The sequence below is a fragment of the Hemiscyllium ocellatum genome, chromosome 18, assembly GCF_020745735.1.
Source record: "Hemiscyllium ocellatum isolate sHemOce1 chromosome 18, sHemOce1.pat.X.cur, whole genome shotgun sequence".
Classification (NCBI taxonomy): domain Eukaryota; kingdom Metazoa; phylum Chordata; class Chondrichthyes; order Orectolobiformes; family Hemiscylliidae; genus Hemiscyllium; species Hemiscyllium ocellatum.
Genome location: NC_083418.1, coordinates 23952537 through 23970650, shown reverse-complemented (window position 1 = coordinate 23970650; position 18114 = coordinate 23952537). Strand labels below are relative to the sequence as shown.

The following is an 18114-nucleotide window of genomic DNA, read 5'->3' as shown; positions in this document are numbered from 1 at the left end:
AAGACATTAAGAGACTTACCACTACATTTTTTGTTTTGCTGATCATTTCCATTAGCTTTGTCAGCAACAATCCACACGCCAGAACTCAAGCTATGATCCCACTCCCTGTCACGCCTGTATCCCACCCTTTGCCTTCCGATTCTGCACATTATGGACTGGAACTAATCCAAGCTGTTTCTATGGGCTGGTTCTCGATATATGACATAAATAAGTTGCAGTGTTGCAAGGCTCTGTTATACATGGTGACAAATTGTACAAATCACACGCCCATTATACCAATGAAACAGCACACACCTATAAAAGACATGAACTCAAACAACACAATTTTCTGTACTTTAAAAGCGTAAGGAAAAGCAGGTCACAGCTACCAGACTTTCCACAGCTCCATGAGTAAGTAAATCAGATATTTTTTAAGATAATGTTGTTATGGAGATTTGACTGGAAAACCTTATGTAAATACATCACTGAATTTCAAAGATGGTTCATAGTGTGAACTGTTTTCTGGTACTTTAGGGTGAGGTGATGCCAGATAGTTACTTTGATACTATGCTGCCTTATTTGACTATGGGAAACTCTTATGACCATAGTCCACATGCAAAACAAATGAATTCTCTTTATTACAGTAGCAGAGCAGATGTGCCCTCTAGATTTATAAATGACAATATTCTGAGGAAAGGTCACTGGACCCCAAAACGTTAACTCTAATTTCTCTCCACAGGAGCTGAGCTTTTCCAGCATTTTCTGCTTTTAAGATTTACCTTGGGGTTTGTTATTGAGGACAGGATTTGCGCACTGCTCACATAATGTCTGCATCAGAGTTTGCTTCCCGGCAGCAACAATCCCGTACCTCAGTGAGCATAGCACAATCCAGTTTGTGCATTATACCTTCAATGTGTCGTACCCACCATGACCAGTCACACAGACTCAGTGCAGTTCTGTCAATATGCATAGTGGCAGATTGCTTTATGCTGTTGGTTTCGTATAGCGGGCTGGCATGTGTTGACATAGCTGTTCTCTCCAAGTGCAGCTGTTTGAGTGTCACAATGAGTGAAGGTGTGGAAGAATCAACCTACTCTCTGACCCTGACATGATTTACTGTACATGAATGGATGTGGGATGCAGCAGGGATTGGAATACTGCAGGATAACTAGCACATTTGTAATTATACTGCAACAGGAAAGGAAAGAAATATGGTTGGGGTTGGGGATGGGAGAAAGAGTTTGGAAATGAACAGTGCTAAACCAACACATGATAAAGAGGATTACAGTTTAATGTTTTGAACTATTTGATGGCTTAAAAACCGAAAGCTTTGATAGTGAAACTCCATCTTTATAAAGCAATAAGTTAAAGCTTTGAAAAGTGACATTTCTCTTTGGAAAGGATAAAATTTGTAACAAGAGGGTGCGTCCGTGACTCACCATTTTAGAGGAAAAAGGGATATATCAATGACACCACCTAACAAGGGCCCTTCCCTGCTATGTCACTGGCGAAATGATTAGCCTCACCCTGCCTGTAAGGAACTGTGACTTCGGGCTTGATCAAGGCTGATGCCTCCACTTGATAGAGGATTACAGTCCGAAGATTACCCTTGCTGCAAAAGCTCTGACAGTGATTTCCACTTGCAATGTGGTGGCCACAAATGCTGATGCTGGGTGAGGGCAGCTGAACTGGTATCTGGCTTGAGATACCGAATTTCTTCACTGGGCTTTCCACTGAACACTTGATCAAGTGCCGTTTTCGGTTTATGATATTCCAACCTCCCCCCACCCCAGAAGTAAAACCAATGGACTTTTTGTTCCATGAGCAGGGGAAGTAGTGGTATAATGAGAAAGTCACTGGATTAGTAATTGAGATGACAGGATTTGAGAGCTGAATCCTACCTGGCAGATGGTGAAATCGGAATTCAATTTCATAAAAATCTGGAATAAAAGAAATTCACCCAATAACAACAATGCAGATTGTTGTAACAACACATCTGGTTCACTAAATACTCTTTAGGAAAGGAAATCTGCCATCCTTTCCTGGTCTGGCCTACTTGTGATTCCCATACCCCCAACATGGTTGATTCTCAACTTTTCTCTGAATTATAGATGGACAATAACTCCAGCTGCAACCACGATCCAATGGATTAAAAAAAAAGTCCTGCTGTGACTGAGACGGTGTGGCTGCATGCAGTAACTTCACACCATTGGAATCGAGGTGTGAGAGTTGAATGGACGTATCAGGAACAGTGTTGTCATTAGAGTTCCCAATCCATGCTAGATTGGCCTGGAGTCTACAGAAATCTCCTGGCCACTGTAGTATCCAAGGTCAAAAATCATTGATGCAACTAATTGTTCCATTTGCACTAACATATTTATTTATCTCAAGTATGCTTGGGAATAAAAGGCTGTTAGGGTGACAGTCAGGAAAATATAATCAGGTAATGGACAGTCTGTTCCCTTCCCCAGTGCATTGAGAAAGTGTTGCACTTTTGTGTCCAGCAGGCAATGTGTGAGCACAAGGGTGGGGTAGTAGAAACTGGAGTGCACGACTCCCATGCCTTCATTTGCAAGTAAACAGAGCAAGGGAACCTGCTCAAACAGACCAACAAAGCAGTTTTAAACTCATTGCAGTGTAGCATTGTTCTTGCCATTCAAACTGTCAGACTGAAAATAAAGTCTAAATTCATTACCTGGAACCAGCTACTGTAAAGACAGCTGCCACAATATAAATAGGGTGACTTCTCATTGCATGGAGGTAGAACCACAGAATCCACTACTGAAAGGGTTCTGTAGTATAATTATGTGGGCTTAATTGCAAGGCAATGCTGAATTCTGTATCATTTGACAACAATGGGAGCAGTCTATTCAAGCATGTTGGATTATGTCAATTGGGTTCAATCTTATTATCAGTATGCATTCAGTGACACAGTGAGAAGTAAGCATTGGTGTTCATGTTATGTCTAGAATGTGGAGTTTGCAATGCCAATATTTTGCATGGTGCGGTTCAACATGATTAGATTTTATGATTAGGCTTGAAAAAAATAATAATGTTGATCTCCCCATTACACAACTGGAGGAAATGTTTATTCACTTAGTGATCATACAGCTGAGGAAAGTGAAGGAAGCTACAATTGTCAGTGGGCTAAAAATACACTGTAGTGGATGTCACTGAGGGACTCCAAGCAGATAAGAGAAGGAGAGGCAATGCTGGGTGCAGAACGTTGGAGGGAGACAAGGGATAGAGTTGGCATAGGTAAAAACAATGACTGCAGATGCTGGAAAGCAGAGTGGTCAACAATATAATGCACTGTGCAGAGACTGAACATCCAACCTTTTGTCACAATAAGGAGAATCTGAGCAGAATGGGTTGGAATCCAGTGACAAGTGCAGTGAGTCCCAGCTCATCTCAGTCCAACATTTACAATTTTCACAAGCAGTGTGGCAAGATTCTCGCTCAGGATCAGCGAGGCACCAATTCACTAGGATTAACGCTTGCTAAATGCCTTGTTAATGTCACAAATCACTTCACTAATGTTCAGCTTCCCATCTCATCAAACTCACTAGCTATCGGGAAAACTCAACAAGGAAACCAAAGGGTGTACCTGGTGGATTCAGTTCACCGCTTACTCAGAACAACCCCTTTCTTGCCCCTTCAACCAGAGCTACCCAGGCTGTCTTGTCATGCTGCCTCGAGCTGATAAAAGCCAGAAAGCTTGTCATAGTTGTCAATAGGCCTGACTTTACTCAGTGGTTCCTGCCAGAGTAACTCAAGGACAGCCTCAGTTAGCAGTCCAAGGTCTTGGACATGGTTAGTTAGATGTTTGGGATGGTCAGGAACTCTTTCCTCAATACATCTGGAGTCTGTCTATGGTAAACTGCTTTCCTCATGGAATGAGAGAGACAAAGCTATTACAGGAGATGGAAATTGGTTGCTTGGTATTATTGTTGGAGATGTGTCACGAGTGATTGAATAGACAGCACAGAGGGAATGCAGAATTAGAATGTCATAGAAGCCCACCATGGCGGGGAGGGGGGGGATAGACAGTTAATAACACAAGTTTGGTCGGATGTGGTCAGAAAACTTGTTGGGCCTCGTGACAGCAATCCCTCAAAAAATCTTGACGCAACCCAGAATTAGCCCGAAAGAAACTAAAAGTTTCTACCCAATGTCATTGTGTGCAGGCAGCATTGTGCTGTTGCAGATAAACGTTCTGGTGTCAGTCTCAAGTCTCACCATTTGTTTAAAAAGTTTGCTAAATTCATGTTATAAGACAGAGTGGTCCCTAAAGAAATAGCGCCTGTAAAACATTGAACAAGCATACAAATTTGTACACCCATAAAGACTTTGAAGTTGCTTTATATATGGTTTGCAGTCAGTGAACAATTACTGGCAGATGCGAATAATTGTTTGGTTTTAACCATGCTCAGGATTGGAGGTTAAAATGGCTTTTTTCTTTAATTCGCCTTGTCAAAAATATTTCACATTTATTTTCAGTTTTCGAGAGAATTTGTTTGCAATATATTTGCACATAGCATTACAAAGGAAACACAGTGTAAAACAGCCCAAAAGGTCCAAACAATCCATGCTTGTGTTTATATTCCTCATGAATCTCCTTCCATCCTTCTTCATCTGGGTCTATCATTGTAACTCTATCCCATTCTGCTTTAAACTCTTCACAACTTCCCTTTATTTGCTTTAATCACTCCCAGTAGTATACCCATCCGTCTTTGGGTGAATAAGTGTCTTCTCAACTTCCTGTTTTTTCATTCATTCATGGGATGTGGCCATCACTGACCAGCCAACATATGTTGCCTGTCATTAGTTGCCTTTGAGAAGGTGGTGGTGCACTGCCTTCTTGGACTGCTGCAGTCCACCTGTTGTGGGTTGACCTGTTCAGGAGGGAATTCCAGGATTTTGACCAAGCAACAGTGAAGGAGCAGTGATATATTTCCAAGTCAGGATAGTGAGTGGCTTGGAGGACAACTTACAAGTGGTGGTTGCTCATGTATCTGCTGTGCCTGTTCTTCGAGATGGAAGTGGTTGTGTGTTCAAAGGTGCTGTCTGATATTCCTTGGTGAATTTCTATAGTGCATCTTGTTGATAGCTGCTAATGAATGTCAGTGGTGGAGGGAGTGGGGGATCACATTCCTTGGGAACTGATGTCATACTGATGGACTCCAGTTATGCTCTTCACAGTAAGAAATAATCTCCCTGTATCCACTTACTTGGAGTTTTATTTGCATTTTCAAAGATCCCTATGAGGTTACCCCTCAGCATTTTCTTTTTAAAAAACTAGCCTTTCAATACTTTCCTGATACATGTACCCAGATATTTTGGATATTAACACTGTAGTGTGTGCTGTATCCCCTCTAGTTCCTCTTTATTCCCTTTGTGGTATAGAAATCAACTAAATGCAGTGCTTTTGAATGGGGTTCAACAAGTTTTATTACAAGTTCAGGATAAGATTCCTATTTTCCAACATTAATCTTTTGGTAACAAGGCCTAGTTCTTGACTAAGTTTAAATTATTGCTTTGCTAATCTGTGAGATAATTTTTAATTACTGTTGAATTTGTACTCGGTTTGTTCCCTCACCTCACCTAGACTTGCATCATTTAATAATAAGAGCCCTTTCCTATTCTTCCAAACAAAATATACTCAAACTTTACACTTGCGTTGAACTTCATTTACCAAATATTGGCCCATTCTGCAAATTTGCAAACATAAATGTTGCAGAACTCCTCAATGTTGTTATCTCCTATTTGGTGTTTTTTCAAATAGATACATTTTGAGTCTTTGATTCCAAAGTCAAATCTTTAATGTAAGTATTGAGCAGCAGAGGTCCCTGCATCAATACCTGCAGATCACCTTTCTGTCTTACACCACTCTCAAACAGATGCTGTTTACTCCACACTCAGCTTTCTGTCCTGAAGCCAGGTACTAATCCATACACCTCCTCGCTCAACATTCTCTGATCCTATTCTTTGTTCTAACAGGGCGCACCTTAATGAAGGCCTTTTAAAAATGTAGATCAATTACATCTATTGCATTACCGTAGTCTACGCTCTTTGTTATCTCCTCAAAAGAAAAATCAATAAGGTTGGTTGAAGAGGTTTTTTCTCCTTTATTATTATATGCTGACTATTAATTCGTATATTTGTAGTTTCCAGATGTTCTTCTAGTCTCTCCTATCCTACTATCTATGCTAGGTGTACAATTCCCTGAACATATTTTATATGCATATGCACCTTTTACTATTGAATTATATGTAGCAATGCATCTGCTGTATCTTCCCTAGATCCTTTTGAAAAACATAAGTGCAATCCATCTAGATGAGGGGTTTAAAACCCTTTGCAATTGTTTCATTTGTTCAAAAATCTCATTTTTAATTTTAAACGTGTATATCTCATTGCTCTTCTCATCATTCAATACCATCTTTGTTTTTATTATGATCTATTAGGTGGATGGAATTTAAAGTAGCCGACAGGGGTCATAGGCTGTCATGAATTTTCCACATCGACTTAATTGGAGCAGAAATGGAAAGGTGAAGTGGTCTCCTTTTATTGAGACTCTATTTGCCATTCCCCTATTTGATTAAATGCCTTGTTGTCACCAAATCTACTTTGGAAGAAGGTATTAAGTTCTGCCAATTGTTACAGGATGCAGAGGAGCCCTACAGAATACCAAGGGGGCAGGTTACTGCCAGTTAATCTATTGTCCCTGGTCTAGATCACCAAGTTATTAGGTTAACAGGTACCACCACAAATATTAGGAGACATCCAAGGAGGTTATCCCTTGTCTTCATTCAGAAAAACTCTTGCAACTTTACTATCGCCTGCAGACTGACCAGTGCAAGGCTGAAGATGGTTCTGGTTGTCTTGGTATAAGTAATTTCTATCTTTAACTTTTTTTACTGACTCCTTTCCAAATGATCCCAAGTGGCATCTATCAAATTAACCAGTTTGCAGTTTACTGCCTCCAATAAATTTACTTGGTTGAAGTAATTCTTCCACTTGACACTCAAATGCCTGTTCAAGCCTTACTTCAGATTCTTGAGGGTATTATCTACTTTATGTAATTTAGGGAGTGCCGTGTTAATCCTATCTTCCCACCTCTCAGATGGCCCTGTCTGCGATCTCAGTTAAATTTTATATTGACTAGTCATTCTTGCAAATGTGGGTATCATTGGTGTGGTCAGCTTTTACCACCATTTCCTAGATACCTTGAACAACTGAGGGGCTGGATGGGCCATTTCAGAGGATGGATGATGCAGGACTGGTGCCACATATAGGCCGGTCAAATAGATAGGTTTTCTTCCCTATGAGATGTCATTGGGAATGAAAATAGAAAGATAGATAGACAGCCTAGATGCTGCCCAATCTGTTGGATATTTCCAGAATTTTTAGATCTTATTGAAAGTTTGTCATTTTAATCACTCCTGTTTCTTAAAACTCTCATAGTGGTCTTTGAACTGAACAGGCCAGAAGCTAGGAATTGCGTGGCAAGCAACTCACCTCCTAACTTCCCAAAACCTGTCCACTATCCGCAAGGCACAAATTAGGAGAGTGATGGAATACTTTCCTCTTGCCTCCAACAACACTCAAAAAGCTTGATACCTTCCAGGTCAAAGTAGCCACTTAATTGGAACTTTATCTACCACCCTAAGCATTTACTCCTTCCACCAATGAAACACCATGGCAGCAGCATAGTGTACTATCCAGAACATCCACTTCATCAAGATTTCTTCAGTAGCACCATCCAAACCAGCAATCTCTACCACCTACATTGACAAGGGCAGCAGAAACATTATGATATTACCAAATTCCCTCCAACTTCCCCTTCAAACCACATATCCTGACTTCAACTATATTCCAAGATTAGGAGTCCATTAATTTAAGCACTACATCACCGTAATTAAGATCCAAGTATCAAATTTATTTTCAAACCAACATACTTAATAACAAAAAACTTTAACTGCCCAGTTATTTCATTGTTATTTGTGAAATTTCAGTGCGGCATTCACTTGCTGTACAACAGAAATTATTGAACATTATTTTATTTTCTGGAAATTCCTGTATAAAATACACAGTATAAGCATAATCTTTCTTTAATGACCATGACTATTTTTGATGGAAAACTATAAGCTCTCAGCTGCAGGACAAGGCTGTGAAATTTCAAAGGGATTTTTCCTTGTGAATATGATTATCAATGGAATCCAAAAGGTTATGTGGGATTCTTTAACCATTCATGTTGGTATTTATAAATAGAGTTGTATTTCATTCAATTAATCAACAGGTGGTATGTAGCTATAATGTAGGTTGATGAAATATACCCCAAAGTTGGATAATACGTCAAGATTCGGCAGATGATTACCTCAAAGGCAAAGCTGATCCTCTTGAACTGCAGTTCATGATGCGAGTGGACTCTACAAGATGCTGTCAATATCAAATAGTTGTGGTAGAAAACACTGAATTCTGCTATCATTACTGCTGCAACAGACGATCCCAAAATTCTTGGGGTGGCACGGTGACTCAGCAGTTAGCACTGCTGCCTCACAGCACCAGGGTCCCAGGTTTGATTCCAGCCTCAGGCAACTGTCTGTGTGGAGTTTGCACATTCTCCCCGTGTCTGCGTGGGTTTCCTCTGGGTTCTCCGATTTCCTCCCAAATATGTGCAGGTCAGATGAATTGGCCATGCTAAATTGCCCATAGTGTTAGGTGTATTAGCCAAAGGGAGATGGGACTGGGTGGGTTACTCTTCGGGGGGTCGGTGCGGACTTGTTGGGCCGAAGGGCCTGTTTCTACACTGTAGGGAATCTAATCAAATCAATGAATTCATTGGCAGTTCAAGGAGAACGCAAGTGATTGAATGTTGTGTTTCTTTTTCCATTCCCCCTGCCATTGTATCACCTCATGGTCTTGTTAATCTCCATTTAAGGATTTCACACCGCTGTATTCCTATTTTATTTCCCTTCACCGCAATCACATGTTTTTCATTTGTCACATCAACACTGCGTGCCCTTTACATGTTTTCTCAAGGAGCAGTCAAAAGCATCAACTAACCATGTACAAATTGAAGGATCAATGAGCTGATGAGCTCTGACCGAGTACTGATGAGGCTTCTGCCTAACATAGTGTTAGGGATTGTGCTTTCAATAGCAGAACATCTCATAAAAATGTCAGAGGCATGCAAAGAATGCAGGCGATCTGTTTTCCAAGCACGTAACATTTGTTGGAACTTCACTTGTCAGTAGAGGGAGTTTGAAGACAATTTATTTATCGAAGTAGGACCATTTTAATTACACTGCATGTTTCCTTGCGGCTAAAGCATTTATGATATTGTTAGGCAGATTTAGTTTCTTAGTGCATTTTGTAAAATGCCATTTCATTTCCTATCTGATAAACTGACTGTTTCTGAGCTCTGGCAATTTTAAGGCTGCTACAGTTGCTTTCTGTAATACTGAGACAAAGGTGCAACGTCATAAAAAAAATTCTAGACAACTTTTTCTTGAGTTATGTCCCATTGAGTTTGAAAGTTCAGTGCACCTTGGACTATAAGGTTGCTCTGGTGCGACATTGTGGCTGCTTCTCAGTGTACATTTTTGATGAGGCACTGATTCTTCCCCTGCATCCATTCTATTCAACTTGCTCATGCCCGGCCAAAAGCAGGCAGGATTTTGCTCTCCCCCAAAGGCACGTTAACCTCACTGCTCTCGGTTTGCCTGAAAAAGTTTCCAGGAGGTGGGAAATATATTGGGCTGACTGTTCCACCTTGGGCATGTTGACCTGCAGTAGTATGTTACCAGAATGATGGGAGGTCCATTGTCATGCAGAAAGCCCAACCACTTTAGCTGCATGTGCTGGTGTCAGGCAAAATTGGGAGATGCCTTTCCAGCCTCCAGGATTATTGGATGTTTCCTCTCCAATTGCAGGTGTACTTTAGGTTGTCAGCATGGTGGCACTGCCTGTAGAGGCAGACGTGACCACCATGAACAATGACGCTGCTGGGATTACAGAATTCCCTGCCATTCTTGCGGCTACCTGCTCTTTAAGGCTGGCCTTCCTCTTGACAGCCTCACCTTAAAGCAAACAACACTGCGCCCAGCATTCATTTACTGTGTGTGTGTGTGTGTGTGTGTGTGTGGGGGGGGGGGGGGGGGGGGGGGGGGGGGGGGAGGAGAGGAGAGGTTGTCAACTTTCTTTAGCTCTCTAGCTGGCTAGGTAGTTATCATATGGGTCCTGTAAAACCAAGCCCATACTCTCCAATTCCAAAAGTCATTGCACAAAAGTCCAAAATCATGACTGAATCCTAGTGTTTTTGCTGCCCAGCTCTAGTCTGTGCCGCATCCTTTTTCTTTCAGGCGGATCGAAGGTAGTGAATTCTATGCGCCTTTGGGAGACTGCAAAATCCTGCCTTATTTTTGCAGAGCGTGAGCTGGTTACATGTAATTGGTGCAGGAGTAGAGACTGTACCTCATCAAAAATGTACAGAGACATTCAGGCTCAATGGTTATCTTAATTATCTTTCAATAGCCATCCCTGGCCACCCTTGAGAAGGTGATGATGAACTACTGCATCATCATGGTGCTCTCAAAGAAGCTCCAGGTTATTAACCGAGCAACAATGAAGGAATGATGAGGAATTCCATTCAGGATAGTGTTTGATCTATTGGGGAACTTGTAAGAGATCATGGTATTTCCATGCATCTGATGCCCTTGTGCTGAAGTGGAAGAGATTATGGGTTTAGAAGGTGCTATCAAAAGAACATTGGTGAGTCATTGCATTAAATCTTGCAGATGGGGCTGACTGTCAATGTGTGTCAGAGTTGAACAGAGTGAATGTTGAAGCTGGTGGATACAGCAGTGATGAAGTAGGCTGCTCTGCCCTTCATGGAGTCTAGCTTATTTGTTCTGGATGGTGTCAAACTTTTTGAATGTTGTTGGAGATCCAATCATCCAGGCATTTGGAAGGTTTTCCATAACGGTCCTGACTTGTACTTGGAGGATGGTCATCAGGCTTTGGGGAGCCAAGTTACTCATTGCAGAATTCCCACCATCCAAGCTGCTCTCGAAGCCACAGTATTTGCATTGTTTCTAATCAATGGTGACTCTCAGCATGTCGCTGCTGAGGCAATGCCATTGAATGTCAAGTGGTTGGGCTTTCTGCATGACAATGGACCTCTCATCATTCTGGTAACATACTACTGCAGGTCAACATGCCCAAGGATGTACAGTCTGCCCAATACATTTCCCAGCTTACTGGAGACGGTTATAACCTGGCAATTGTCTGGTACAAATGTTACTTGACACTTACCAGTCCAAGTCTGGACATGTTATGCTATTTGTGGACAGTGACTTCTTCAATATCCAAAGAGTCATGAATTGTGTTGAATGTTTAAGCAATCTCCTGCAAAAATTTCCAAGAGATGGGAAACATATCGGGTCGACTGTTTTTCTACTAGGTATAGTTTTAACTAGTTAAGTGAGACTTAAATTCTGGGGGAGCTCCTTGATTCCACAACCAGTCAAATATTATCTTGACAATGAAAGCAGTTACTTTCCTATTACCTTAAGTTCAGTTTGCTTGTCCACAGATCAAGACTGCAATGAGGTCAGGAGCTAAGTGGCTCTGTTTGAACTCAAATCGAGGATCAACGAGCAGGTTGTTACCTCATTAATGTGGGTTGATAGCACTGTTGACAGAATCTTCCATCACTTTGTGATGATTCAGTGTAGGCTGATAGGGCAGGAATCGGAGAAATTGGATTTGCCCTCCTTGTTGGGACGTCAAACTTAGGCAATTTTCCACATTATTGGGTGGATGCCAATATTGCAGATGTACTGTAGCCAGTTGACTAGGAGAACCAACTTATTCTGAAAAGGTACATCTGGGATACTGTCAGGGCTCAAAGACCTGAAGAAGACATTATTGCAAAAGCTTACAATCTGACCATGATGATTGACCCTACGCCTTGATTTTCTCTGCAACAGTGCACAGTGCACCTGGAAAACCTGTCAGTGCATTGAATATTCTTTGCTGAAGCTTCAGAAATTTCCATATCATCAATAGTCAATAAGGTTCACTGAGAAGATATTGGAGTGTCCCTTTCTCCTTCATTTGTTCTTGTTCATTTGGGAAGTATGAGATATCAGGTGAAAGCCTCGATCTTAGTGAATGGCAAAGCAGGTTTGAGGGACCAAAGATATATGTGGTTGCGTGATATTTGAATCTTTCAACAAGTGGTCAGGCAAACCAGAACTCTCTTGAGCTACAGCGCTTCTTCCTCTGCTGTTACAGTTTAGAGTTTCTCGACAGAGAATGGGTGAAATAGGTACTAGGCTGTAATTTATTTCTTATTTCTATGAGTACTTCCTGTTCTATGTCTCTTCCTGGTACACTCCTGTCTTTCCTGAAAAGAGGAAAAGGAGAGATCTCGGAGTGAGAGGAAGGAAATGTGTTGAACAGATGCATGGATAGTGCTGAGGGTGACTATGAAGAAGAGGACTGATTTTGCATTGGGATGAGGGTAAATGTTAGCGATTCATATGCTGATGTGGAAGTGAAGAAATTCAAACAGAGAAATGGGTGCAATTGCATAATAAGAACTTGAGAGGAGTTCTTTAGATAAATGTGCGGTGCTGCATTTTGGAAAAGCAAATCTTAACAGGACTTATACGAGTGTTGTTGAACAAAGTGACTTTGGAGTGCAGGTTCATATCTCCTTGAAAGTAGAGTCACAGGGAGATAGGATAGTGAAGAAGGCATTTGGTATGTTTTCCGTTATTGGTCAGAGTATTGAGTACAGGAGTTGGGAGGTCATGTTGCAGCTGTACAGGACACTGATTAGGCCACTGTTGGAATATTGCATGCGATTCCGGTCTCCTTCTATCAGAAAGATGTTGTGAAACTTGAAAGGGTTCAGAAATAATTTACAAGGATGTTGCCAGGGTTTAGAGGATTTGAGCTATAGGGAGAGGTTGAATAGGCTAGGCTGTTTTCCCTGGAGCGTCGGAAGCTAAGGGGTGACCTTACAGAGGTTTAGAAAATCATGAGGGAATGGATAGGATAGATAGACAAAGTTTTTCCCCTGGGGGGAGGGGGGGTGGGGTGGTGCGGGATGGAGGAAGAGTCTAGAACTAGAGGGCATAGGTTTAGGGCGAGAGAGGAGAGATATAAAAGAGACCTAAGGGGCAATGTTTTCATGCAGAGGGTGGTACATGTATGGAATGAGCTGCTAGAGGAAGTGGTGGAGGCTAGTCCAGTTGCAACATTTAAAACGCATCTGGAGGGGTATATGAATAGGCAGGGTTTGGAGGGATATGGGCTGGGTGCTGGCAGGTGGGACTAGTTTGAGTTGGGATATCTGGTCGGCAAGAACGAGTTGGACTGAAGGGTCTGTTTCCATGCTGTACAAGTCCATGAGTGCTGTATAGGAATGGGCTTGAGACGACAATATGAGGGGCACTACAGTGGGACATAGTTGAATGTGCTACTGCCTTCAGCATTCCTGCCCTGGTTAACTCATTAAGTTGTTTTCAGCAATCTGGAACTATACATCTACAGTTTGCCTCCTGTCATAGAATGATTTGAACACAGAAGGAGACCACCCAACCCATTATGGTTGTGCAGTCTCTCTGCAATAGTTTGTCCCCTTCCTCCATCGCTCCCTTGAAGCCCTCATTTTTTTTCTCTCCAGGAGCTTACCCAATTCCTTATTCAAACCATGATCATATCTACCTTCACAGATCTACAGTCCGTGCATTCCAGATCCCAACCATTCACCATGTACAAAGGTTTTTCCTATGTTGCTCTTGGATCTATTCGCAAACCCTTTGTGGCACGGTGGTTCAGTGGTTAGCACTGCTGCCTCACAATACCAGGGACCCTGGTTCCATTCCTGCCTAGGGTGACTGTCTGTGCGGAGTTGATACATTTCCCCCATATCTGTGTGGGTTTCCTCCAGGTGCTCTGGTTACCTCCCACAATTCAAAGATGTGCAGATCAAGTGAATTGGCTGTGCTAAATAGCCCATAGTGTTCAGGGATGTTTAGGTCAGGTGCAATAGTCAGGGGTAAATGTAGGGTAAGGGAACGGGTCTGGATGAGTTGCTCTTTAGAGGGACGGTGTGGACTTGTCAGGCTTCCATACTTGTAGGGAATCTAGTCTAATCATAAATTGGTATCCTCTGGAGCTTGACCATCCACCAATGAGAACGGTTTCTCCTCAGCTATTCTGTTCTACAGCCTGCACAATTTCCAACACTTTGATCAAATTCCTCTTAACTTCTTCCTCTCAGGGCAAACCTAGTTTTTCCCCAAATATTCCAGATATATTCTAGTAAAATTATCAGACATGATTTCCCTTTCTTTTCTGCTTCATCATATTATGCATTTCTAAATGTTCTGCTCTTGCATCCTTTATAATAGACTAACATTTTCCCATTAGTTTCTATTCCTGCATGAAGTAAATTCTTCTAAAGAGTTCAAACATGTCACATTTTCTGCTTACTTTCCCTCTCTGTCTATTTCTTGCTTTCTTAATTAAATATTTGCTTCCTTAGTATTTGTCATTTTGGATCTGATTTGTTCTGTTTAATTCCCTGGTCTAACTAATTCACCTTCTCTGCTGTGATTGCACAGTGGCAAATGCTACTGGACTCATGACCCAGACCATTGGTTTGAGAACAAAGTTTGAACCCCACCAGGGTAATTAATTATTATTTAATTAATAATTCTGAAATTGAATGCTAATTTCAGTTATGGCAAACAAGACAAGTAAAATAATTTGTCATAAGACCCATATGGTTTAATAATGCCCTTTAGGAAAGAATATCTGCCGTCATTTTCTGGTCTGCCCTATATGTAACTCCAGACCCTCAGCAATGTGAATTACTCTTAACTGCCCTCTGAAATGACCTAGTAAGCCAGATTGTTAAAGGGCAATTACAGATGTACAACAAATGCTAGTCCTGCTATTGATAGCCACATCCCACAAGAGATCCCACATCTCGTAAGGAGACCGACATTGATTCTGCCATTTGTTAAGGCCGCAGTTACCCTGTTGCTTTGCAAAAAAATTGCAAGTGAATTGATCTATATCCAGACTGTAGTGTGCATGATTTAAATACAGCTAACCATTCATTACACTCAGACACAAATTGTACAACAAACATACAGATATAATAATTTAGACACATTTTTCAGGAAGCTAAGAATTAACAGTATAAATTGTTAATGCAATATTGTCATTTTAAGTTGCAGCAACCTTTTTCACCAGAACGTTTGAAGTTAATGACATGAAAAGGTTAAAAGTTAGCAATACCAATTTTAAAAACTGGCCCTTTCAGTAACGTACATTACAATTTCAACTTTTACTTATACATTTTCTTTTTGATAATCATTACTATTTTTCTTTGTGAACAATATTGAACAGCGTACTGAAATCAATCTTTCAAAGTAGTTATCATTCTTCCTAAGGTTTAGAAAAGGTGCTTGAAATCAATCCGTCCTACTTTTTAAACCATGAGTATAATGGAATTATTGTGGTTGTAATGGGAGAATTGTGGCACCAATTTTGCAATTTTTTAGGTACATAAAATTTGCACTTTCACTTAGAAAGAGAACTACTGTGCAAATAACTGTTACTCGACAATTCGTGTGTCGATTGTTATGTAGTTTGTTGCTCACAGTATATAGGCTCACTGAGGCAAAAACTAAGAAAATTGGAAAGAGATATCTGGAATAAGAGCTACCGAGTGCTAAACACTTCTGGAAAGGATGAAAGCTGGTTAATGACAGCACCTGAAATACTGCCCAAGAGCTGTGATCTTGTATTACCCTTGGACCTAACAGATAATTCTTCCTTCAGTCCTCCAAAGAGGGTGATGAAATAACACTACAGAAAGCAAAATGCTGCAGTTTTCGGAAATTTGAAATTTAAAATCAATAAGTTTAACAGCAGCTGTGGAAAAGAGAAACAGAATTAAAACTTTTCAGGCCAATAAATTCAGGAGGTGGCGGTGGAGTGGTAATATCATTGGATTAGCCCTTCAAAGAAACAAATTAATGCCGTGGGAAACGTAAGTTCAAATCTCACCAAGGCAGCTGGTGGAATGGAAATTCGATATTTAAAAAAAGAAAAATGGACATGAAAACTAGACAGCTTATTGTTTATAAATCGATTTATGAACTTCCTGTCGGGAAGGATATTCTTACGTAGTCTCCCATCAAACTGTGCTGACTCTCCTCACAAGCAAACCACTCCGGTCCCAGGATGGGCAATAAAAGCCTGACCTTTGCATTCCATTACATTACACATTAAAAGCAAAAAAACAGCCTAACGCACTGAATGTGAAGAGGCTACTGTGAGTACCTTCCCCCGCAAGGCTGAGAGTGACTCACCTGAGGAAGGTGGGGTTAGGGCGGGTTTGCTCCTGCCCTTTTTATTTCCCTTTTCCTGATGTCACCTTGGCCTCGCCCCACGAAGAGTTGCCGAGTGACAGAGTGAGAGCGACTCGCTGTGGGGGGAGTGGGTGAGTGTGTGTAGGTGAGGGAGAATCTTACTTTCGGATCGCATGGACTAATTTAACACACACACGCACACCTCTCTGGCTCACTTCTGAGAGTTAACGAAGGAGCAGGAGTAAGTTGTGGAGATGAACATGACGCAGGAGAGTTATTTTCTCAAGTCGGCCTTGCCCACGGACGCCCCGGTGTCCACCTTGGCCATGCCCTCGGACACCCAGCTCGACCACAGAGACGGCTCCCAGCAGAAGAGCATGAGGGTCCAGGAGCAGGTCCGCACTATGCTCAAGAGTAGCAGCAGTAGCCGGGCCGGTTCAGTCTGTGGAGGTAAACACACACTCTCAGTATCTGTGTGCTTGTTTAATTGTTTGCAAACATAAAACTTGTGATCGGCATCTTTCTCTGCTGTCACCCTTAGATACTTAAGTATTCGTCCCACAACCGTTTCTTTCCAGTCATGGTCTTAAAAAGAGAGTTTGATGCTCCGATGGTGTTGCATTTGCAATGTGCGTCCTTGCTTACACGTACTGAGTTGTAGAGAATATTTGGATCTCTGGGTTTAATTTTTTTTCAATAAATATATTAACACACTATATCCCAAGGGAATGCTCTCTTTTATCTGAAACCGAGCTCAGTAAATCCCCTCAAACCGTGCATGATCTGTATACTGACTGCAGGGAAATTTTGGGTGTGCCTGGCTGTGTAAAGTTCAGGATTGTGGGCAGATCTCATCTTGTACACAGAGGTGTCACTTGCAGGTTGTCCAACTTAACCTTTTGTTGGCAAACATTTAGTCATAACTACTTGTTCTAGATACTCTGTTTGAAATACATATGGTTACTACATTCAATTTTCTTTCTACTTTTCATATGATCTGAACTGCTTTCTGACTTCTGCATGATAACCACTGTATGGACACCATTTACTTTACATATGTGGGAGAACATTGCAGAACTGAATAGGAGGTGCTAAACTTGAGTCCTCATTTATATAGATCAGTCATGTTTGTCTAACCTTGTTCACCAGTTCCCTCTCAAACAGAAATGGCCCCTTAGACATTTTTATATTTGTTAATTCAATAGACTAGTTTTCTTTGATCAGTTTTGTTAATCTCCTTTTTATAATGATGAAAACAATAGGTCCCTGTAAATTTTCTGTCACTTCTGCGAAGGGAGCAAATGCCTTGACCTTTTCTTGACAGTGTGAACTCAATTTGAAATTACAATTGGTAAAATGCAGAGCATTTATGGTGTGAGGCACGTTTCAACTTATGAATGAATAGAAACGAAGAGCTGGAAGAGAACAGTGAGGGCTGTTCCATTATAGTCAGAGAGGAACTTATGAATTGTCTAGATCAACAACTGACATCAAATATTAAAATAATTAAATATGTGATCAAACGATAGCTACCATGTCAAGGTTATGCTCCTGGCCATGAAATTTTCATTCTCTCCAGTTCGCGCTAAAGACCTTAAATACCTATTACGATCTCAATCGTGCAAAATTAAACTTGCGGTAAGCCATTTAAGTGTTGAAAATTGTATAACATGCCATTTGTCAAAGAGCATTTTGGAATTCTGATGAATCCCATACGCTTGAGATTTGCTGT

The 18114-nt window shown here is 41.2% G+C and overlaps 1 protein-coding gene across 2 annotated transcripts in view; it reads left to right on the top strand.

Moving 5' to 3' along the window:
• Positions 1 to 348: 348 nt before the first annotated feature.
• The window catches only part of LOC132824366 (plakophilin-3-like), a 72791-nt gene continuing 55025 nt past the window's right edge, over positions 349 to 18114 (top strand). The window contains exon 1 of one of the 2 annotated variants that reach the window (XM_060838759.1): positions 349 to 390. In XM_060838759.1, coding sequence (XP_060694742.1) covers positions 387 to 390 — 4 coding nt within the window. In that variant the 5' untranslated portion in view covers positions 349 to 386. Of the gene's footprint in view, positions 391 to 16451; positions 16833 to 18114 lie in introns of those variants that run through there. The other variant, XM_060838758.1, reaches the window with a different exon arrangement.